We start from the raw sequence: 24,483 nt of genomic DNA, 5'->3' as shown, positions 1-24,483 counted from the left end.
TTTGGTGCCCATACATCAAGAGGAAGATTTAGAGGCCTATCATGGGAAGTTATCTATACTTAGAATTGAAATTTGAAGTCTATGATAATATATTTCAACCTACAAACCATAAAAATTTGGTATTGGAGGACAAGGACTAAAATCAAATAATATAAAATGATGGATTAAGAACAGAGTCTCTAATTTATCAATTATATTCTCAAAATTGAATTTCAGAAGATTGATAAAAATATACAACAAAAGTTTGCAAAAAGAAAACATGCTATTTTGTGGCAGGTGAGGTCCACCGTTATATTAGAGACGCCATAACTGACCACTTTTTACTTTTTGTAGTACATAAGTAAAAAAAAAAAAAACACATTGTTTCATAAAAACAAATAAGAAAAAACAGTACCTGTTTCTTATCTCTAATTGAAGCTTCAAGTGATAACTGTCTATCATACATATTGAAGTAATTGTCCTTTTCTGTTAAGAATGCATCCTGTGTCTTCTGATACTCTTGAGCTAAACGAAGATTTTTTTCTAGTGAATCATCATGTGCTCTCTAGAAGATAAATATATATAATAAATAAAATTATTTCAATTTCTTTTAATTTTTACATCTTTGAATTATCTAAAAGTTGTTCTATTACATATTGTAGAAAAACATCAAAACAATTAAAAAAAAAAACAAAACTGTTTCCCAGACACCAATATCCTCCTTGGAATAACAATGTTTTCTTTCTTGATGCAGAGTTGTTGTTTTTTTAACATTGATATGTGAGTCAGAGGAGTGTATCTCACTTTTGCTCCAACTCTTTCCACTGCCCTTTTCCCAGACTTCCCTCTATTGTGCCTTGGAAAGTACCCAGTCCTGGCAACCTTCTTCCAGTTTCAGACACCCTTTTCTTTTCCTCAGTCGCTGTGCTCAAATAGGTAGAAGACACTTGAGAGATTAGGACCCAATCTCCATGAGGTTCAGAATGCTCACGTTCACAAAAAACTTTCAAAACATAAAGGAGATGAGTAAAAGATGAACACAGGAGACTCAACATGTAGAAGCATCCAGGACCATTACTTGGCATTAATATATTTTAGCTATATTAAAGATTAAACCTGATTCTATGAGTAGTTGAGAACTTTAAAACACCCCCATGACTAAGTAAATATATGCTAAATCTAATGCAAACCCCTTAGAAAATAACTTTTGCAACATTATCCATTGGTAAATTGGGGGCCACCTACAGTTTTAAATTAGAGGCATAAATTCAGTTTAGTTGCTAATTCTTTGTACATTTCTAGCAAAGAAAACTCTCAGATTATCCCATCTGTCTTTCTGTGGCTGCTTCAGACAACATGGAATTTATCAACAGCCTTAAATAGTTTCAAAGCTGTTAGTCCAGTAATTCTATTTATGGGAATTTATCCTAAGCAAAAAGATTTATTCTTTACAACATTATTTATAACTAAGTTTTCAAAACAAATTTATATTAATAATAATGATTATGATTAAATAACTAGATATAAAATTAACCACTGTGAAGCAATTAAAAAGGTTTATATTTTAAATTGTTATCACATCAAACCTTTACCACAAGTTGTTTAAAAACATATTGTAGTATGAGAATGTGCATAGAGGAAATTTAATTCAGCAGAAATGTACCTGTACAAATATTTCTGTATTTATACTTTTGAATATTTATAAGGTCAACAAACACATTTTTCAAGAAAAGTCTGCTATCCATATTGATCCCTAATGATTAATACTATTGCAAATCTTTTGTTTAAAAAGTCAAAATCATGAAATGAAAATCACTTTAAATGTCCTTGTCCTAATTCTAGCACAATAATTTAATACTTTGGAAATTTCTATATAGTAGATTTGCCTATAATCACATAAAATTATCTTTTGGCAAGAGGACAGAATAACTATGATGGATATTTTCCTTTACTAGATATATTTCTTAAAAGATGGTAACAGTTGTTTTTTATATCTTAACACTAATACTAAATGCTAATCCTCAAACAACTGATTTGTAACACTGATGATGAATGTTCCACTTGAGCAGGAAGGAGGAATAATTTTGAATTTTTTGTTTGTATGTTTTAACATAAATATAACTTTGATACCTGAGATATCCTACTTTTTAGTTACTTCTCTTTCAAGCCCTAAGTGGCTACCATAAAAATTTAATTTGAGAGAAGTGCTACAGAAGTTGTGGAATTTTCATTAAACATACTTTGGAGATTTAATTGGGAATATATTTGGTAATTTATGTTTTGCTCACTGTGTAATACGCACTTTCCTTTCCAAATGCATATACTTTCAATCTCTGGATGACACCAGTTCTTACCACTTTTATATGCCATAATTGGGGTAAATACCAAGAAACCAAATTGTGTAGTTATGCCAATGAATCTTCAAAATTTTGTTACATCAGTCATAATATTTTATATTATTGTCTCCCAGTAATGAATGTATGGAAGTATTTACCACTTTACTACCTATTCCTGAAAGTCAGTGACCTTCAGATGTGCAATGAAGTTTAAATTTTTTAATTTTAAGTAATGATATTCTGCTGACATCAAAAATATTTTTTTATATATAACTGTGGTTCCACCTCACAACTCTGACTCATTTAATTTTAACCAATGGCATTAAAACATGCAACTGAAACAAAGGGGGAATGATAATTATTGGTGGTATTATATCTGGGGGAAATAATGGTACCACAACTGGAAGTTGAATAGCTGTAGAAGATATTTAATAAGGGCACAAAGAAAAAACTAACATGAGAGGTAAAATGACTTCCAAGAGCTTCGAAATTCAAATCCAGTGGAAACTTATCTTTACCTATTGACAAATTAGAAGATTTTTCTACTTAAGTTCTTGGCTAAATGTGAACTTGAAAATATTTTTTGGTTCTAAAACCATTAAAAGGAATTTTTATCACAACCCCTATAGGTTAAAATAACTATACTCTGTGTAGACTTACAGTATCATTTCATTTATTAATCTATTTGTTCTTTCAGTTATTTATTCACACTATTTATTTAGTAACTACTGCATGCCAGGGTCTGAAAAAAATGATGAGCCTCAAGGAGCTTATGGTCTAGTGGGAAAGATCTGTATTAAAAATCACACAAATACGTAATTAGAATGTAGAATTCTGACCATTTTGCACTTCCTTTTGCTTTCCATTTTTATTAAATTCACCCAAAAGGTCTAAGTAAATATAACACTTTGCCAAAACCACATTTATTGTTCTTTATTCAGTTCGAATTATTAATGCTTATTAGGTTGATGAAATATTGGGGATATAACTTGTTTGACCAAGAGAAGAGACATGATGAATGACCATTACTAGTTTCCATACTGGCTAGAATTTAGTAAGGAAAATACTTAGCTTGATGATGGTTATCTGCTATTGCAAATTATTTGTTAAACATTGATATTTTGAGTGCATTGGAGTTGCTTGTCTTAATACTCTATTAGAAAATAAATATTATGTTTATAAAGGGCTGAACAAAGGTTAGATTGTGTTTTGTTCCTCTCTAAAATATGTTACTGAATGCAGTGGCTGACATAAGTAGGTGGACAGGTTCTCAGAAAACACTGAATCAATGAACGCACAGAATAAAGTTAGGAAATGTATATATTTAGAGACACGTTTTCTTTGCCAACTTCTGAAATAATCTGGTAGTGAAATAGCTATCTATTATAACAAAGCACATTCATTCATGCAATGTCACTACTTGAAAGGTGAAGATATTAGTGTATAAAGAGAATTGACACAATAAGTGCTTGTACTGAACACTACTCTAGGGATATACTACTTTGTCCAGGCTTAGATCCCAGTAGTGTTGAGAAACTTTTGCTAAAGAAAGACCTGGTTTCCTCCCGTCACCAAAAAATTTTGAAAAACGAAGGCAGATTGAGACTCCAAAATATCCAACTATTCTCCATTTCCCCCCACCATAATCTTATTCTGTAAAGCCATGGATTTTATCTTGAGAATTTCTCCCAATTTCCTCCATTTTCAGTTTATCTTTCTTACTCTTTACCTTCACCTTTCCAGATTTCTCACTGGGAAAGCGGGGAATAGAGAATTCCAATCAAAGAACTGGAGGCTATGTGAAGAAAAATATAGAGTATATATGGTCTTTTTATGTTTGTGATATACAGCCAAGAATTTGGAAATAAATTTGATCTTGAACATTAACTTCTGAATTCCACACATACAAGATAAGAACTGGGACTTACACAATCACCGTAATGAGAAATAATACTTTCCACAACATCAAATCTTTATTGCAATTGCATGTAAGATATTCACATCGCCCCCCCCCCAATAAATAATATGATACTCTAAAAGAGGCTGCAAAAATATAAAATAAAATGGATTCAGCAGACAAACATGGCCAGTGCCTCCCAACAGTCAAGATATGTTCTTCCAGAACCTTGTCACTTCCTATCAAGGGATTTCTCTTTCCCTTGAATCTGCATAGACTTGTGGCTTCTCTGGTCAGTAGAGTATGGTGGAAATGATACTATGCAACTTCCCAGATTAGTTTATAAAAAGGATACAGCTTCTGCCTGGCTCTCTCTTTTGGGGCATTCACCCTTGGAACCAGCCACCATGTTGTGAGTTATCCAGGTCCCATTGGAAAGCCCAGTTGTAGATGTTGCAGCAAACAGATCTAGTTATTGTTTCTACCAACAGCCAGCATCAACTGCCAGGTATGTGAGTGAATGTGTCTTCTGAAGATCATGCTACTCCACCCCCCCCACCCCGTGCCCCAGTCTTCAAGTCATCCAGGTGATGATCCAGAAAGTGTGAAACAGAAACAAGCCATCCCTGCTGTGTCCTGTCCACATTCCTGATGCATAGAATCATGAGTGTCATAAATAATAGTTGTTTATGCCACAAAGTTTGGGGATACTGTTATGCAATCATAGCAACTGGAAAACCGGATATCCTGTGCAAGTTTACATGGCTAGTAAGTGGAGATCTGGATATTGTACCTGGTGGACTGGCTCCAGATCCCACACTCTTAATCAAATGAGATACTTCCTTCATAAACACTAGCCAGCACTCTTGAACACTATGTAATGCTGTCTTCATAAAACACAGCATCATTAAACATTTAAGTAAAATAACTGAATTCTCTTGTTCTGAGTCCATTTCCACCAAAAAACTGCTTGATTATAATCTGGCTAAACATATAACTTGTTGGCATAGGCAGAATGGGCTGCCAAAGGAAATGAGAATCTGTTCCCCTGGGAAGCTACTTTTCATTGTAAGCAAATATATGGGCATGCTCGTTTTATAGAAGCAGTCTGGTGATTTTTGATCTATATGACTGCATATTCTATGATGTAGTTAGGCCTGATGTGTTCACTGAAGGACCAAGTGCTGAGCCTTCAAAGCTGAGGCCTGTACAACTCTGGCCCAGCCAGAGACCCTTACCTGGGGGAAAGCCTAAATCCATTCAAACTGCTTTCTTAAAATGTACGGTGGACTTAATAGCTGGCAAAGAGATTATAAGATAAAAACTTGATTTACACATTCTAGAGATGTGGCTATGTTTAAATTTTTGCACTGACTATGTGTATGTGGGAGGGGGGAGCTACAAGGATATTTACAAATGCCTTATTTTTAATAAATTAGTCATGATATCCATGATTAAACCTATGGTATTGTGTCCTCTGTACCTTCAGTTACTCTCAACACAGGCACTTGGATCCACTTCTCCAGCCAGAGGGACAAGATCCTCTTTTCAATTACTTATTGTAAGAGAGTTGTCATCTTTTGTCCTGATTCTAATTCTAACCCTCCTGTCCTGATGTAATTATCTGTGACTGTCTCAGTTGATCTTTTCTGATGATCTGTCTGTCATCTTCTGTTGCTTGGTTATTAATAGTTTACTGCAGACAGGCCCTTTTTCTTGTACCTTGCCAGGGCCCAGCTGGCTGTCGCTCTCATATCTATGTTTTTACACAGATTGCACCATACTTAGTTTAGTCCCAGGGTGAAAAGAATTGACTTCCTACCAGAACTACCAAAAAACAAAAGTTGTATTGCTGGTATTTATTGATCGATTTTATTCCAGAGCACCCTCATGTCCAGCTTTCCATTCATCTATTTGTTCATTCAGTTACTTGTTTAGCAAACCTTTAGTAAGTTTACTTGATATGTCCAGCTCTATGGGTAACCCAAGTATGAGATATAACCCCTGTCCACCAGGGACTACAGGCTAACATGGTGAGAGACAAAGTGTAAATAAGGCTATTTTGGGTACAGTGGAGATCATTCTACAGGGTAAGGAATTAGAGCCAAAAAATGCTTTACAGAAGAAATAATCAGTGACCTGAATCTTAGAAAATCACTTATTTGGCAGTTATCAAACTTGTCCTCAGACACAGGTCAGTAGATATTTGAGCAAAATTGGGAAGTTAAAGTCAAGAAAAAATAAATTCTTGGCACTTTTGGGACCATTAGATTATTGTTACCCATGAGACTGGTGAATTAGATATTCATAGATTGTGTTAAATTTTCTGCTATGTTCTTGACCTTAAAATATTAATAATTGGGTAAACAATGAAGTATACCTATATATTTAGTGCTCCATTGATGCAAAGCATCATAAATAATTCTCAGTTCCAGGCACCAGAGTTCCGGTTGCATGTGATCCTATACACATGTCCAGGCACTTCACCACTGGTCACATACCATTAAATCCTCACAGTCCTTGCACATGCCTGTGGCATGTCTCTTCCAGCTTAGGGCACTGGTTTGGTAATTTTGCACACAGTGAGACTTCAAGGTCATGAAGGCAGGCACCAATATTAACACTGATTCACAGTATGTGTAGGGAACAGATTTTAGAATAAACAAGACACAGAGGCTGTAAGTCTCTGTGAACACTGCCACCTCAAAAGCATTGCCTTTGATTCATGGAAATTAGTGTACCAAACACAAATGCTTATGCTTAAAATACACGGTAATTCTCTCACCATGTGGCAGACGTTGTATACTTCATTAGGTGCATCACCTACTGTGTGCATAGAGGCATTATCACGTTGCTGCTCATGTAAAATCTATACACCAATTACTACAGAAAGCAAGAGTTCTCCCCACTGTTTCTAAGGAGGAAGTCTAGAAGAATGATATGTGTCGATACCCTGAAGCCTCCTAGGAATAAATAACTGTTTTAACTCTCCCAGGACTCACTTCCTTGTCTGTGCTACCATGGAAACTGGTCTCTTGTCCAACATGAGTTCTCCAATAATTAGTCTTAAAAGAGTATTCCTGATTCTTAAATGAACAAATGAGTCCTCAGCATCAAGGTTGTTACATGCCTCAAACTCTATATATTATCATGTTTGGCAAAATCCTCTCTGTGCACTCATTTATTCACAAATACTTACTGAGCAACTGGTATATGCAAAGCAATATGAGGTCACTGTGAGAGGCCAAACAGCACTTAGAAGACACTGTGGGATGTAAGCCTGCTCCAAGTCAGGAGACCAGTCAGTCCTGTCCTGCCAGGGTCCAGGGGAATACTGCCTTTAGCCACCTCACCCCACATCCATATAGATGACTCTACATAGGACCCTTAGTTTATTTAGCTCCCTGATGGGATTGCAAATTTAGCTACTGTGTTGTTTTACTCATAAAGTTTACTAATGGACACCTAAACATTGCTTCTGAGAACTGAGAAGAAAGTCACTGGGAATTCCTGAATACTTTGTAGTAACATACTTTTCCTTCTCTCTCTCTCTCTCTCTCTCTCTCCCTCATCTATCTATTTATTTTTATCTCTGCTCATCATACATAATTGATCAGGCATTACTGATGCCAGTAAGAAAAAATACACAATTTCAGATCAGAAGAGTTTGCAATCCAATAAGGGAATTGAGACACTTACAATCTATCTACATTATAATACATTATACAAGATGAATTAGAGAAGTATTCAAATCATGATGGTTCCATGAGAAATCAGTTACAGCCAAGTTTCAAGGAGGAGACAGTTTTTGAACAGAGTCCTAAAGAATTTCAGTATACAGGGCTTTGTATGGTTTCCCAGCAGCAAAAACCTGGCCCAGCAATACAGATATGCATTAAATATATTTTTAAAAACTCCCCTGATTATTGTGGGTGCATGGTAAAATAAAAGGAACATCTTGCTTCATGCTGCCTATAGTATTTCTCCTATAAGTACTCAATGACTCTAAGAAACCCTATATAAATGTCCCTTTTATTAGCTATTAAATTTCTATTTGATCCAGTTTTTGACAATATATTTCTATGTTCTTCGAAAGCATGTGGTGTATCTGATCAGGGAAACAAATTATGTTATAAAAAAAGAGATTAAAAATTGGGGTCCTAATCTATATCCCTAATGGATTTCTCTAAGTCAAAGTACATGATTTAGCTGGCTACGTAAAATTACGTGATATACAAGAATAACCCCTCACACATGGTATGACCTCAGTGATACTCACAGTAATAATAATTCCTATAAATGTATTTCTTTTTAAATCAACTTTTAATTTTAGCCATTAATTTATTTTGATCCTAATGATATCTTCTTTGTTTATGGTTGTTAAAGAGAAACATATTCGTATATTGTATCTTTGTTAAATGTTCTATGCATTATAATACTTATATTTCAAATTGTCAATATTTTAAAATATATTTTAAAAGTCTGCTTTCCTTTTCACAGTATTATGTGAAAGGCTTAACAGCAATTTCCTCTTCATATACCCCTCCTGACTTGAATAGTTTAAGATTTAGAAAGGTTTCCTATTTACTCACATTTTAATGATATACATTTCTACTTCACTGGTGGAAAAGGCTGATCAGTCACAGAAAGGTCAGTTAACACTAAATAGACCCTTTCTTTATGTAATTACAAAGAATAATATCTTTGTGCTGATGGCATTGCACATCGAGTGGGTGATGCAGAGAATTAATGTGCTGCCTTGTTGGCCCATGGGATACCGATTCCAATACAATAACCACAACTTATTCTAATTATGCAGCTTCAAAAGGTCATCAGCAAAAAGAGTTAAGGAATTATCAACTAAGTTTATCATAAAGCAATAATGCACATAACTGCAGAAACTCTAAGAAGAGAAACTAGAAACTTTATTACAAATGTGAGAAAAAACTGATCTAAGAGGTTCTAGAATAGATTATGGCATAAATCTAGTAAACTCCTTCAAAAATTAAAATATATGGTATTTCATAAATTACCATTGATTTAATCATCTAACCTGCTCTCACCTTATATTTGTAGAAAATGCTTTATTTTACAAATATTTTTATATTTAATGTCAATTTCTACATGGTACCAGAATTTAAATATTTCCTTTAAAAACCCATTTTATTATAAAATAATGCATACTGGTTATATTATAAGCAAATAATAGAGAGATGCATACAACAGAAAATTAAAGCCCCTCTTTATAATCACTGTCATTATTACATCCCAGAGATGAAATTAACAATTTGTTACAAGTCCTTCAGTAACAGAAAATTCTTACACTGACAATAAGGTAATGGAGGCCAAGGAGGTCAATTTCTTATCCAAGGTTGCACACAAAGATAGCAGCATTAAGACTTAGGATCCAGTTCAGACTTCCACTCAACACCCTGTACTGGGCTCCAAAACCTCCTAATCTTGGATGCGAAACACAGGGCCCTTAAGATTCTAGACTGATGCGTGTGAATGTTCTACTTTCTGATTGCACTACAGAATTACATCAGTCTTTCAAAATAAGCTGGATACCCACTGAGAAAAGAGTCTTTGGAATTAAAAACAAAAACAAAAACATATGTGCCAGTTTTGTCTCTTTGGAAATGCAAGTTCAAAAGACTAAGGACTACTGTCACAGAAGTGCCAAATATGAGAAGTACAGAATAATTTGTAGCTGAATAAAGTATCTTATGGATAGATTATTATTAGTGCTTTTTCTCTTTCCTAGTCTCTGTTAGATAGTCCCCTTATTGGGAAATAAAAGATCATTAGCTTCTCTATCCCCCTGATATTGTCTTTCATATTGGGATGCTGTCCAAACCTTGAATCTCAATCTGACACAGGATCTAAAATGCTAGGGCAATCTTCTTACAGATGCTCATCTTGAGGCATATCTAGTCCACAAACTAATTTATTCCCAATATGAAAAATATTATATTCCAAACCAACTGAGGCTCTCCAGCCCAAACCAATCAACACCAGGTTTTTTTTTTTGGGGGGTGGGGGGGGGGGGATGGGCCTGGGATTGTTGTTGTTTGTTTTTTAGTAAATTTTATTGGAACATCATCATGCCCATTTGTTTCTATTTTGTCTATGGCTGCCTTTGTGCTCTTAAGGTAGAGTTGAATAATGGCAACAGTGGCTCACAAAGCCTAAAATATTTACTATCTGTTCCTTTACAGAAAAAGTATGAAGGCCTCTGTTTTAGACCTTTAATTAATATATTAGTATCTTGCCAAAATATGTTACAATTTAGAGCTCTCACTGAAAGATCGATTGTGGCTGAACTTGTATCTATACATAGAGAGACTGCTAGAAAATGTTTTCCTTATTTTTCCAGCAGAGGCATATACTGAGAGATATACAGCAAACATCAGTAACTTGAAAAGTGTCTCCAAGTCTTTAACAAAATAATGAGATATTTATGAATTTTCTAAGTCCTCACAAAATGGTCACAATGACATTACAGAAAGTTGCCAGACTAAGACACTATAAATAATGCCTAAATTTATCTACCCCACACATTTTAAAATCAAATTTGGTTATGTAGGTCTTGCATTATAGGAAGCTAGAAATCTGCTCATTTTTCTACTTCTGAAACTTCTGTTTTGGGGGTCAAGAATTGACTTTATGATGCCAAGCTGAAGTTCAATTTTGCAGGTGATTTAGGTGTTTATTTAAGCGTAGGATTTCTAAGTAAGATGTGGTGTTCATCTTCTATGAAAGTCCATAGAGTGATTAGAAGAAATGGACTAGATATACAATATAGAACCACGGATTGATCTTTTAAATACAGTGTTGACTGGAAAAGATGGAAACAGAAGGATAAATAATGTATAATTCAGCACATAAGAAAAAATATCAATGAGAGGATGGAAAGGAATAAGAATTAGGAATTAAGGGGGAAACAAAATAAATTAAGAGTTAATATTTTGAGGAAATGTGAGTTCCTATAGTCAGCAATGCTGCTGCTGTCTCATATAATGCTTAAGTGTATGAGTTCTTAGTTCTTACAGGTTTTCCAACGGGGTTAAATAAAGCCCCTAGTGAAGTAAATCAAACATGAAACAACTTTGCAAATACAGCTCTGCAACAATAGGTCCTGAGGGGGCCACAACCATAAGGTTTATTCGGCGTATTAATTAGCCATAGCCAGAACAAAGAGACAAGAAGAAATCTGTCATAGTAAAAGACTTAGCAAATCGATGGTTGTTGCCCTCTATTCCTTTGCTTTCTCTTCTCAACTTTGTTTTTCTTTAATTTCTTATTTCTTTTTGCATTTCCTCTCTCCTTTGGCTTCCTCCTCATTAGTTCTGTCAAGTATGAATCATTCAACTGTCTAAGGCCCTCTAGTTATCACACTTCCCTCCTGAAAAGACACTGTTTTTTTTTTTTTCCATCATTTCCTCTATGCCTTACTCTTTCCAAGTCACTTCTTTTCTTCCCACATAGTGGTATGGGAATAGAAGTGTTTCAATGAATGAAAAATGTTTGGGAAGTATCAAATGAACTACTTATTTTTTTTTCCCCACAAAAGACGACACTTCATGAAAATGTAATACAATGGGATGAGTAGGGTGAGACATAGATTGTGAAATTTATTATATGGTTGCCCTCTTTCTCATGTTGATCAAATATTAATTTGGATAGTTGTGATAAAAATTTATGCAACTGAAAAATTTGGTCTACCTGGAAGGGGTTATTAGAGATATTTTATACTTCTGTATCAATATGCCATTTCAATGTAGTAAGATAAATTTTCGTGTGTAAATAAACTTATGTGTATGACAAATACAGTTGTTTTCTTATATACACAGACACACATACATATTATTTTTATATTTTTAACATATTGACACATATGGAGAGAGCTAGACCCTATTAAAAGGCAGAGCAAACTGGAATCTCCATAGGAGGGATCCAGGACCAAAAGCAATAAACCTGGGGTTATAGCAAGGTATTTTTTTATTTGAAAATGATTCCTTATGGATTGAGAGTCAACGCTGTATATATGAATTGGTATGTATTGACATGTACAATTTAGCATTTTCAACTTTTTTTTGGCAAACTCACACCAGAAAAGGCATAGTCAGTATCATAACACTGTACTTCATATATGTGTCACTGCAATCACCATGTGACAGTTCTGTGAACATTTTATGCCTTATTAATTTTTTGCCTCAGTGTTGTAGATAGTAGGCTCTCAGTAAACATTACTTAATGAATAAATGGATGTGTAAATCTGCATAATATTCATGCCTCCTTGAATACAGAGATCTCTGCACAAAGGAAATAGGTGGAATAATCATTAATGATTTTTATTTCTAAAAAGTATCTACTTTAATCTAGTGGTCTTAAATAAGTCGACCCTTTAGACTAATACATATGGTAGAAATTTTAAGTGTGTTTTTTTTTCTTGTACAGATATATTTTACAATTCATTTTTACAACATAAAAACATAGAAATTTATCCATTTACATTTTGACTGAGAAAAATAATAAGGTTTCCAGTTCTTCAAATCCTAGTTTGCAAAAGCATTTCACTGTGTAATCTCTCTCTGCTGTATTCCAGTTTACTTGTAGGTTTTCTTTGGAAGGCTAATAGAAATCTAAACTACCTGCTTTGTTGCCTTTCTATGCTTTGCTAAGCTCTGTTCTCATAACTCAGGAGATTAAAGTTTTTTTTTAAAATTAGGAGTTTCACATGAAATAACTATAGTTGTTAAAAAAACTGAGGATTTTCATAGTTGTGGATGAATATGAACATTTTAAGAAATCTGAAAATAATATATAATACAAAAACAGCATCCAAATTACTACATCCCAAATACATTTGAACAAAACCATTGCAACTTTCCTGTATTTTCCAATGAGATAAATAAGAAGTGATATCTATTTAAAACTGAAACAACACTTATATACCACACTTGCTTCAAATGAGATGGGCGATGCTTCTCAGTTTCATAGGCGTCCCCCTTTCTTTGTCCCTGTCATGACAAGTGCCATTATCTACCCCTGCATCCTTGCCAATGCCAGACTTATTTTCCTTCCTCATGAAAGTTTCACTCTTTAAAATTTTCCAGAAAGAGTGGGGGGTTGGGGAGAGAGGGAGGGTAGATGGAAGGAAAGAAGGAAGGAAGGAAGGGAGAAAAGCAAAAAAGTTTAAAAGGAACAAAAGAAAGAAAGCCTTCCTGGCATTAAATGTTACATTCACTTCAGATATCTTCATGTAACACAGTTTTTACCTTTCTTTGATCTCAGAGTAAGGACTGGCCCGAGGACAGCCTTCATGTGAAAACCTGTTCACCTGCAAATCAGGCCCTGAAATTTGGATCTACTCAAATAGAGAGAGTTTATAAGCTTGTTTTTCAATAATAGTATTCTTGGAGACTACTGAAGTCTCTGTGGGCCATCCATTCTTCCAGACATCTATTACCAAGTTACCTCTTTAGAAGGTGTATCCTTGGGGGTCCTCATAGATAACTGTTCGAGCTCTAATTCTGGGAACCCATGAATATGTTACTTTCCATGGCAAAAGGGACTTTGCAGCTGTGACTAAGATCACAGATCTTGAGAAGGGAAGATTACTCTGGGTTGTCTGCATGGGGTCAGTTTAATTACATGAGTAGTTGGTGGAGAATCTTTCCTGGCTGAAATTCAGGGAAGATCCAATGGAAGAAGACAAAGAATTTGAGCATCTCTCTCCCCACCCCCACCCCATTACTGACTTTGAAGGGGGGTCAGGAGCCAAGGAATGCACGCCACCTCTAGAAGCTGAAAAGGACCCTCAGCTGACAGCCAGCAAGAAAACAGGGACCAAGTTACTGCAAATTCAAGGGACAGAATTCTGCCTTCAAACTGAATGAGCAAGGCTATAGTGTTCCCTAGAGCCTCCAACAGGGAAGATAACCCTGCCAACAACTTGATTTTAATCCTGTGAGACCTGTGCCAGATTCTGACCTTTAGAACTATAAGATAACTTTGTGTTGTTCTAAGCATCTGAGTGATAATTTGTTGACAGCAATATAAACTAATGTGGTGACCCAGATATATGTAGTAGATACGTAAAAGTTAAGGTATTTCATATGAACTAATGGTGTAGTGATGGAAATTTAAGTACTGAATCTTCTTTGCAACAAGTATATTAATAAACAAATTTTAAAACTATTACATAATTCATTTCTTTTGTACATAACATTTTCTAACAGTATGTGAAGTCACTGATAGCATGTCAATAACTATTGAAAAATCAATTTTAATGTGAAATAGGTCATTTGATGATCTTCTAACTAAATTTCTATTGATGTTAACTTAACAGGTAGATTAAACCATTATCTCTACTTTGAAATAAATTCATTCATTCACTTGATAATTTATTACCTTCATTTTAAATGTTTGTTTTTAAATTAGTGAGAAAATTAACAGTCTCTGTTTCTCCATAATGATTAAATATAATCTTAAAAAGTATACTATGAACTTCCTAATCTAAGTATAAAAGTCTCTCTAGTTAATAATTTTTAAATGATTAACTTGTCTGCTGATTAGCTGACCATGCACATGGTTTTCATAAAAGTATCTGTGATTTTTAGAAGGTTTTATATGAGTTAGTAAAAATTCAACCTAGAATTAAAACAACATCAATAATTCTGTTAGAGACATTATTTGTGCTAGGGATGTTATGAAAAAGAAAAAGAAAAACAAAACAAACACAGCAAAGAAAGAAACACCCTTGCCTGTTATCAAGGTCTTACTTTTTCTTCCTTATAGCTGCTTGGGATCTGTTTCTGTGCATCTATTTCCAAGCTCTGTGCTTGAAGCTCAATATAGTTTTCCTTCATTGAAGTTGGAGCCAGGTCCAGCTTGTCCCCTCTCTCTCTGTCAGATGTGGTTACTACAAGTAAGATTTGTGTATGGCAACTGATATAATACCCACATTATAGCTTTGGACAGGCTAGGAAATTATTGGGTGAATGAATTTTTTTAAACTTTCAGTAATATCAATCAACTATTACAAATATAGAGATAAACAATTAGGTTGCTGAATTCTAGATAATCATATGCCTAATACAAGGAGAATACACTTCTCAAAATTCCTGAAACATGTGAATGGTAAAATGTGATTAAATAAAGTTTATTTTACTCTTTCAAGTCCAAGAAATATATTCAATGTTCACCTTTGTTTCCTTTTATAAATACAAAAAAAAAACACATTTGCAATTGATATATATCCTGTATAAAAGGTTCGGCAAATGTGCTTTTAATTCATTAAAATTTCTATTTCATTTTTTAAAAAGAAACTATTTTATTGAAGCACAACATAACATATGTAGTTGTAGGGCTTGATAATTTTTTATACAGAATAGCCCTAGGTAACTACCATTTAGAGGAAAATATAGGAAAAAAAAAAAATCTCTTCAGAAGCCTCCCTCATGTCCAGTCAAAAACTAGCCCCCTACCCCCCTTGTATTACTTTTTTTTGAGCTTCAATAATTATATTTCCACAGGATGTATTCTGTTTATTTTGGCATCTTTTGCACAATATTAAGTCTGTGAGAGTCATCCAAGTTGTCTGTGTGGCAACAGTTCATTTATTATCATTGCTATATATTATTCCATTAAAAGAATAAATTAAAATTTATTTATCCAATCTACTACTGATGGATTATTTTCAGAAGCTATTGTGAATAAAGCTGTTAACATTTTGCACAGAATATTAACATATTTTAGTGTACATGTGTACTAATTCCTGATGTCTAGAAGTGTAATTGCTGTTGACACTTTAGGCACATATTCAGGGCTAGTAGGTATGCCAACATTTAACAATGGCTATATTAATTCACCTTCCCACCTGAGATGTTTGAGTGTTCCTGTTGTTCCACATTCTCATCTACACTTTAAAATTTTAGCTGTTTAGATAAACGCCTAGAGAAAGGTCACCATTAAGTTTCAATTTACATCTCCCTGACTATGTTGACTGCCTTTTCATGTGCTTATTGACCATTTGGATAGCCCCTTTGGTGAAGTGCCCTTGAATTATTTGGTCAATTTTCCTTAATTAGGTTTCCTGTCTTCATTTTATTGTATTAGTAGGTGTTCTTCATTTGCTATGGATGGGAGTACTTTGCTGAATGTATGTATCCTATTTTCTCTTGCTCTATTTTTCTTTTTCTTAATAGTTGTCTTTTGATGGATGGATGTTTTTAATTTTAAGATACAGTTTATGAACTTTTTCTTTCATAGTTAGTACTTGTGATGTGTTGAAAACATCTCTGCCAATTCTGAAGTAAAGCAGCTGTTCTTATGTTTTCTCTAAAAGCTTTCTATAACTTTCACTTTTAAATCCATAAAATAGATGAACTTGATTTTTGTATATGTTGTGAAGTAGAAGGTCAAGATTCTTTTTTTATTTAGATAACCAATTGATCATGCACCATTTATTGATTCAACACCACTCATTATCTAATACATCCTTTTTCATGGTATTTCATGGCATTTTTTGTATATCAGGAGACCTGATTCAGGGTTTATTTTTGGGTCTTTTTCTGGAATCTCTATTCTGTCTTATTGTTCTCTTATATGTCCTTGACCAAATTCATGCATCTTAAATACAGTAGCTTTTTAGTAAGTCTAGACATCTGGTAGTATAAGTATTCTAACTTTATCCTTCTTCAAGTCTAACTTTGTTATACTTGACCCTTTGCCTTTCCTTATACATTTCAGAATAAATGATCCAATTTTCAAAACTTCTGCTTGTGTTTTTACCAGGATTCTATTACATCTATAAATAAACTTGGGGAAATTTGCATCTCTAGAATATTGAATTTACAATTCAAAAACTTAGATCATTTCACTTATTTAGAACTTTGATTTCTCTCTGAAATATTTTGTAATTTTCTGAGAATACTTACATACCATTTATTAGATTCCTAGGCATTTGATGTTTAGTTATTCTAGTATAAAAATATCTTTTTAAAAATTTCATTTTCTAATTATTTCTGGCTAATGTATAGAAATGCAATTGATTTTTGTTTATTTTATATCCATTCACTTTCCTAAATTCACCTGTTAATTCTGGTAGTTTGTTCGTAGAATACTTTGAATTTTCTATGTACAAAATAATGTTTCCTTCAAACAATGACAGCTTTTAAAGCCATCTTTTTTTTTTTTTTTCATATTAAGCAAATCCTTTTCTATTTCTAGATTATGGAGAGTTATCATGAATGGGGTTTTGAATTTCACCAAAGGCTTTTTGTGCATTGGTTGATATTATTATTTGATCCTTTTCTTCCTTTTACTGTTAAAGTGGTAAATTATATTTAATGGACTTTTTTTTTTAAACTGGAAACTGTTTGCTTTGATTTGGGGATAGGTCAAACATTTTCCCTTTCCAATTTTGCATGTTATTAATTACCTTTTTAAAATAATTTTATCAAAAAAAAAAACATTTCCAGACAAAATAAAACAATGGAATAGGAAAAACAAATACCCTGAAATAGCTTTATTGCTTCCAATATGCTCCCACCATACCACAAGAAAATTAACAAACTATAGTCATTCCTGAGCATTCCCATATCATAAAGATTACCCTCAATATCTTATCTGTTCTTATTAGATTATCTTTCCACATTCTATTTTCCTCCATGAATTGCAGAAAAATAAACATTTATTTAAAAACATTTAATTTCTCCACAGATATTCAACAAAAATGGGGGATAACCCTGATTTGTTCAGAACTCTGGAGGAGGGTATGGATGGGAGAAGGTCCCTGCAGATGCCGAACTGAAGAAGAGACATATCAGGTAGGAGAACTTTGTTCCCACCCAGCAAGTCCTCACTCCTCCCCCTTACTAGGTCTCATGCAGCACAGAAGGAACAAAGAACCAGCAGTTAAGATTACTCTCACTTCCCACCAAAGACAGAGACTAAAAATCACTCACAGCAGTGAGACAGGTCCCCATTGTTTGGAGATCAGGGCGATAGGGGAGAACATCTCAAGGTGCAGATCAGTGAGGAATGAAGAGTCTGAGAAAACATGGGCAGAAGCCATTTATAGCCCTGAGTCTGAAAGCCCTTTCTCCACCCTTGAGGAACATAGTAGCCAGCAACTGGATACTTGCCCAGCAGATGTCTGAAACCTGTGGCAGCTGGGGGAGTTTTCTGCCATGGAGGCAGTGGGGGACACAGCCCCACACTGAGTCAGACTTTACCCAACAACGTAAGAGTGCAGGAAACCCTCAGCTTTAGCCACACCCAGTCAGACAGGAGCACCAGGAGGCAATTCAGCCCCGCCCAACCAGAATAAGCTAGGCTCCAAGAGATAATTGAGCCCCACCCAGCCAGACTCAGCTGGGTTCTAAGAAATAATTTAGCCCCACCCAGCCAGACTCAGCTGGGGCACCAAGAGGTAATTCAGCCCTGCCCAGCTGGACTCAGCCAGGCTACAACAGGTAATTCAGCCCAACCCAGCCAGGGGCAGAAAGAATAATGGAGGAAATAATCATTGAATATTTCCCATCTCTTATGAAAGACATAAAATTACAGATCCAAGAAGTACAGCGTACCCCAAGCAGAATAGACACTGTGCCAGTTCGGATGTATTTTGCCCCCCAAAATGCCATGCTCTTTAATGCAATCTTGTGGGGGCAATCTTTGGATTAGGCTGTTTCCATGGAGATGTAACCCCCCCATCTGCGGGTAATACATTTGATTTGATTATTTCCATGGAGGTGTGACCCTGTCCATTCAGCACAGGTCTTGATTAGTTTACTGAAGCCCTATTAAAGCTCACAAACAGAAGGAATGCAGAGCAGCTGCAACTTAGAGAGACATTTTGAAGATGGCCATTGAAAGCAGACATGTGCTTACACTTTGCTCTGGAGAAACTAAAAGAGGACAAAATGTCCCAAGAGCAACATTTTGAAGAACACACAGGAACTGAGAGAGGAGCTGAAATGCAACCTGGGGACAAGCAGATGCCAGCCACATGCCTTCCTAGCTAACAAAGGTTTCCTGGATGTCAACAGTCAATTGTTCAGTGAAGGTACCCTATTGCTGATGCCTTACTTTGGACAATTCATAGCTTTCAGAATGTAAATTTGTAACCAAATAAACCTCTTTATGAAAGCCAATCCATTTCTGGTATTTTGCATAATGGCAGCATCAGCGAACTGGAACAGACACAAATAGACCTAGTCCAAGACACTAATCAGATTGTCAAATGTCAAAGACTAAGAGAGAATTCTGAAAGCAGCAAGAGAAAAGTGACCCATCACATACAAGGGAAGCTCAATAAGACTATGAACAGATTAATCAGAAACCATGGAGGTGAGAAGGCAATGGTACGATATATTTAAGATAATGAAAGAGAAAAACTGTCAACCAAGAATTCTATATCCAGCAAAACTGTCCTTCAAAAATGAGGGAGAATTTAAAATATTTTCAGAAAGGCACTGAGGGAGTTTGTGAACAAAAGACCTGCTGTAGAAGAAATACTAAAGGAAATGCTACAGGTTGATAAGAAAAGACAAGAGAGAGGTTTGGAGAAGAGTGTAGAAATTAAGACTATCAAGAAGGGTAAAAGGAAAGAGAAAAAATAAGATGTGACATATAAAATCTAAAAGATAAAATGGTAGAAGAAATTAATGCCTTTACAGTAATAACATTATATGTTAATGGATAAACTCCCCAATAAAAAGACATAGACTGGCAGAATGGATTAAAAAAACAGGACCCAACTATATGCTGTCTACAAGAGACTCACTTTAGACTCACAAAAATAGGTTGTGACTCACTTTAGACTCACAAAAATAGGTTGAAAGTGAAAGGTTGGAAAAAGATATTTCATGCAAACAACAACAAGAAAAGAGCAGGGATAGCTATACTAATATCAAACGAATTAGACTTCAAATATAAAACAATTAAAAGAGACAAAGGGCACTAAATATTAATAAAAGGGTCAATTCATCAAGAAGACATAACAATCATAAATATTTATGCACTGAACCAGAGCACCCCAAAATACATGAGGCACACACAGACAACACTGAAGGGAGAAACAGACACCTCTAAAATAATAGTTGGAGACTTCAAAACCACTCTCATCAATGGATAGCTATCTAGACAGAGGATCAATAAGGAAACAGATGTTGAACAGTACAATAAATGAACTAGACTTAACTGACATTTATAGAACATTACACCCCATAACAACAGGATACACATTTTTCTCAAGTGCACATGGAACATTCTCCAGGATAGAACATATATTGGGTCACAAAGCAAGTCTCAATAAATTTAAAAATACTGGTATTATACAAAACACTTTCTCAGGTCATAATGCAATTAGATTGGAAATAATTATCAGGCAGAAGTCTGGAAAATTCACAAATACATGGAAGCTGAACAATACACTCTTAAACAACCAGTGGGTCAAGAAAGAAATAAAAAGAGAAATTAGTAAATATCTCAAGGCAAATGACAATGGAAACACAACATATCAAAACTTATGGGATTCAGCAAAGGCAGTGCTAAGAGGGAAATTTATTGCCATAATTGCCTATATTAAAAAAGAAGAAAGAGCAAAAATTGAGGAATTAACTGCTTTCTTGGAGGAACTAGAGAAAGAACAGAAAACTAACACCACAGCAAACAGAAAGAAAGAAATAACAAAGATTAGAGCAGAAATAAATGAAACTGAGAATATGAAAACAATACAGAGAATCAACAAAACCAGAAGCTGGTTCTTTGAGAAAATCAGTGGAATCTTAGCTGGGCTAACAAAAGAGATAGAGATAGAGGTAGAGGTAGAGATAGAGATAGAGATAGAGATAGAGAGATAGAGAGATAGAGATAGAGATAGAGATAGAGATAGAGATAGACAGACATAGACATAGACATAGACAGACATCGGAAATGGGAAAGGGGACACAAGCAGTGACCCCACAGAAATAAAGAAGCTAATAAGAGGATACTATGAGCAACTATATGCTAATAAACTAAAAAAATTAGATAAATGGACAACTTCCTAGAAAAGCATGAACAACCAACATTGACCCAAGAAGAAACAGATGAGCTCAACAAACCAATCACAAATAAAGAGATTGTGTCAGTCATCAAAAGCTCCCCAAACAGAAAAGTCCAGGACCAGGTAGCTTCACATGAGAATTCTACCAAGAATTCAAGAAAGAATTAGTACCAATCCTGCTCAAACTCTTCAAAAAAAAACTGAAGAGGAGGGAAAGCTACCTAATACATTCTGTGAGCCAATATCACCCTAATACCAAAGCCAGACAAAGATATTACAAGAAGAGAACATTATAGACCAATCTACTTAATGGGCATAGGATGCAAAAATCCTCAACAAAATACTCACAAATCAAATCCAGCAGCACATTAAAAGAATTATACACCAAGACCAAGTGGTATTTGTTCTCACTTGGAATGCAAGCCTGGTTAAACACAAGAAAATCAATTAATGTAATACACCACATCAATAAATAAAAGCAGAAAAACCACATGATCCATCAAAATACATACAGAAAAGGCATTTGAAAAAATTCAACATACTTTCTTGATGAAACCACTCAAAAGGATAGGAATAGAAGGGACCTTATTCAATATGATAAAGGCAATATAGGTAAAACCTACAGCTAACATCATACTCAATGCGGAAAGACTGAAAGCTTTCCCTCTAAGATCAGGAGAAAGACAAGGATGCCCACAGTCACCATTGTTAATCAATACTGTGCTGGAAATTCTAGCTAGAGCATTAGGCAAGAAAAAGAAATAAAAAGCATCTAAGTTGGAGAAGAAGTAATAAAACTTCCACTGTTTGCAGATGACATGATCCTATATGTAGAAAATCTGAAAAAATCTACAGTAGAACTGTTAGAACTAATCAATGAATACAGCCTAGTTGCAGGGTACAAGATCAACATGCAAAAATCAGTAGTATTTTTATACACCAGTAATGAGCAACAGGAGGAGGAAATCAAGAATAAATTCCGTCTACAATAACAACCAAAAGAATCAAGTATTTGGGAATAAACTTAATGAAGGCCACAAAAGACCCATCCAAAGAAAACTACAAGAAATTGATAAAAGAAATTAAACAGGACCTAAAAAATTGGAAGAACATACCTTGTTCACGGATTGGAAGACTAAATATAGTTAAGATGTCAATTCTACCTAAATTTATTTATACATTCAATGCAATACCAAGTAAAACCCAAAAAACTTACTTTGCAGAAATAGAAAAGCCAATAACTAAATTTATTTGGAAGGGCAATGTGTCCTGAAAAGCCAAAAATATTGAGAAAGAGAAATAAAGTGGGAGGTCTCACAATACCTGACTTTGAAGCATATTACAAAACTACAGTGGCCAAAACAGCATGGTACTGGCATAAAGATATACTGACCAATGGAATCAAATTGGGTGTTCAGAAATAGATCCTCTCATCTACAGACAATTTATCTTTGATAAGGCAGTCAAACCATCATATCTGGGACAGAAAAGCCTCTTCAATAAATGGCATTTGGAGAACTGGGTATCCATATCCAAAGGAATGAAAGAGGAACCCCATCTCACACCTTATACGAAAATTAACTCAAAATGAAGCAAAGAATTAAACATTAGAGCTAAGACCATAAAACTTTTAGAAGAAAATGTAGGGAAATATCTTAAAGATCATGTGATAGGAGGTGGTTTTCTACACCTTACACCTGAAGCATGAGCAATGGAAGAAGAAATAGATAAATGGGATCTCCTAAAAATTAAACACTTTTGTACATCAAAGGACTTCATCAGAAAAGTAAAAAGGCAGACTAGGCAATGGGAGACAATATTTGGAAACCACATATCAAATAAGGGTTTAATTTCCAGAATATATAAAGAGATCCTACAACTCAACAACAAAAAGACAAACCACCCTATTTAAAAATGGGTAGATACTTTTCTGAAGAGGAAACACAAATGGCTCAAAAACATATGAAAACATGCTCGACTTCACTGGCTGTTAGGGAAATGCAAATCAAAACCATAATGAGGTATCATCTCACCCTACTAGAATGGCCATTATGAAAAAAAAAAAAAAAAAAAACAGAAAATTACAAGTGCTGGAGAGGATGTGGAGAAAGAGGCACACTTATTCACTGTTGGTGGGAATGTAGAATGGTGCAGTCACTCTGAAAGACAGTGTGGTGGTTCCACAAGAAGCTAAGTATAGAATTGCCATATGACCCAGCAATTCCATTACTAGGTATATGATTGCCAAGAGATGGGAGCAGCCCAAATGTCCTCAATGGAAAAGTGGAAAAACAAACTGTGGTGTATACAGATGATGTAATATTACTCAGCTGTAAGACAGAATAAATTCATAGAGCATTTAACAATGTGGATGAACCCTGAGGACATTACATTGAGTAAAATTAGCCAGAAAAAAAGGGGCAAATACTGTATGGTTTCACTAATATGAACTAACATAAATGAGCAAACTTTGAGAGTTAAACCTGAGAACACAGGTTACCAGGAGACAGACAGAGGGTAGAGATCAGGCATTTGATGCTGAAGGAATACAGGATGTTCAATAGGGTTGATTTTATAGATCCAGAAATGGATAGCACCATACTGTGTGATGGTAGCACAATATTATAAGTTCACTGAACAAAGATGACTGTGAGCAAAGTTGAAAGAGGAATGCTAGGGTTATGTATGACCCTAGAAGGAAAGATAGAAGATAAAGACTGGGATTGTATAACTTAGTGAAATATAGAGTGGTCAATGATGGTGATTAAGGGTACAAATATAAAAATGTTTTTACATCTGGGAGAACAAATGAATGTCAACTTTGCAAGGTGTTGAGAATAGGATGGTATTGGGGAAAATATAATCAAGGAAAACTAGAGTATGAAGTTAATAGTGACATCGTAATATGCCTCCATTAACTGTAACAAAGGCAATATACCAGAGCTCAATATCTATAAGAGGGGGAAATAAGGGAGAGCTATGGGATTCTTGGTGGTGGTGGTGATGTCTGACCTTTTTATTGTCTTGTATTCTATTGTATTGTATTTTTATGTTTTCTCTTATCCTTTTAATTATTCTTATTTTAATTGTTTTGGAGTAATGAATGTGTTCAAGGGCTGATTGTGGTGATGAATGCAAAAATATATATTACTGTGAACAATTGATTGTACAATATGGGTGACTGTATGGTGTGTGAGTATATCTCTATAAAA

The 24,483-nt window shown here is 34.7% G+C and overlaps 1 protein-coding gene across 1 annotated transcript in view; it reads right to left on the bottom strand.

Moving 5' to 3' along the window:
* Window positions 1–24,483, bottom strand: part of CCDC178 (coiled-coil domain containing 178) — a 513,958-nt gene that overhangs the window by 169,714 nt on the left and 319,761 nt on the right. Inside the window, exon 19 of the mRNA XM_037806200.1 lies at window positions 395–544. Within this exon, the coding sequence (XP_037662128.1) occupies window positions 395–544 (150 nt within the window). The remainder of the gene's footprint in view (window positions 1–394; window positions 545–24,483) is intronic.

This window comes from Choloepus didactylus, chromosome 16 (assembly GCF_015220235.1).
Source record: "Choloepus didactylus isolate mChoDid1 chromosome 16, mChoDid1.pri, whole genome shotgun sequence".
NCBI classification, from domain to species: domain Eukaryota; kingdom Metazoa; phylum Chordata; class Mammalia; order Pilosa; family Megalonychidae; genus Choloepus; species Choloepus didactylus.
This window is presented reverse-complemented; position numbering and strand designations above follow the sequence as displayed.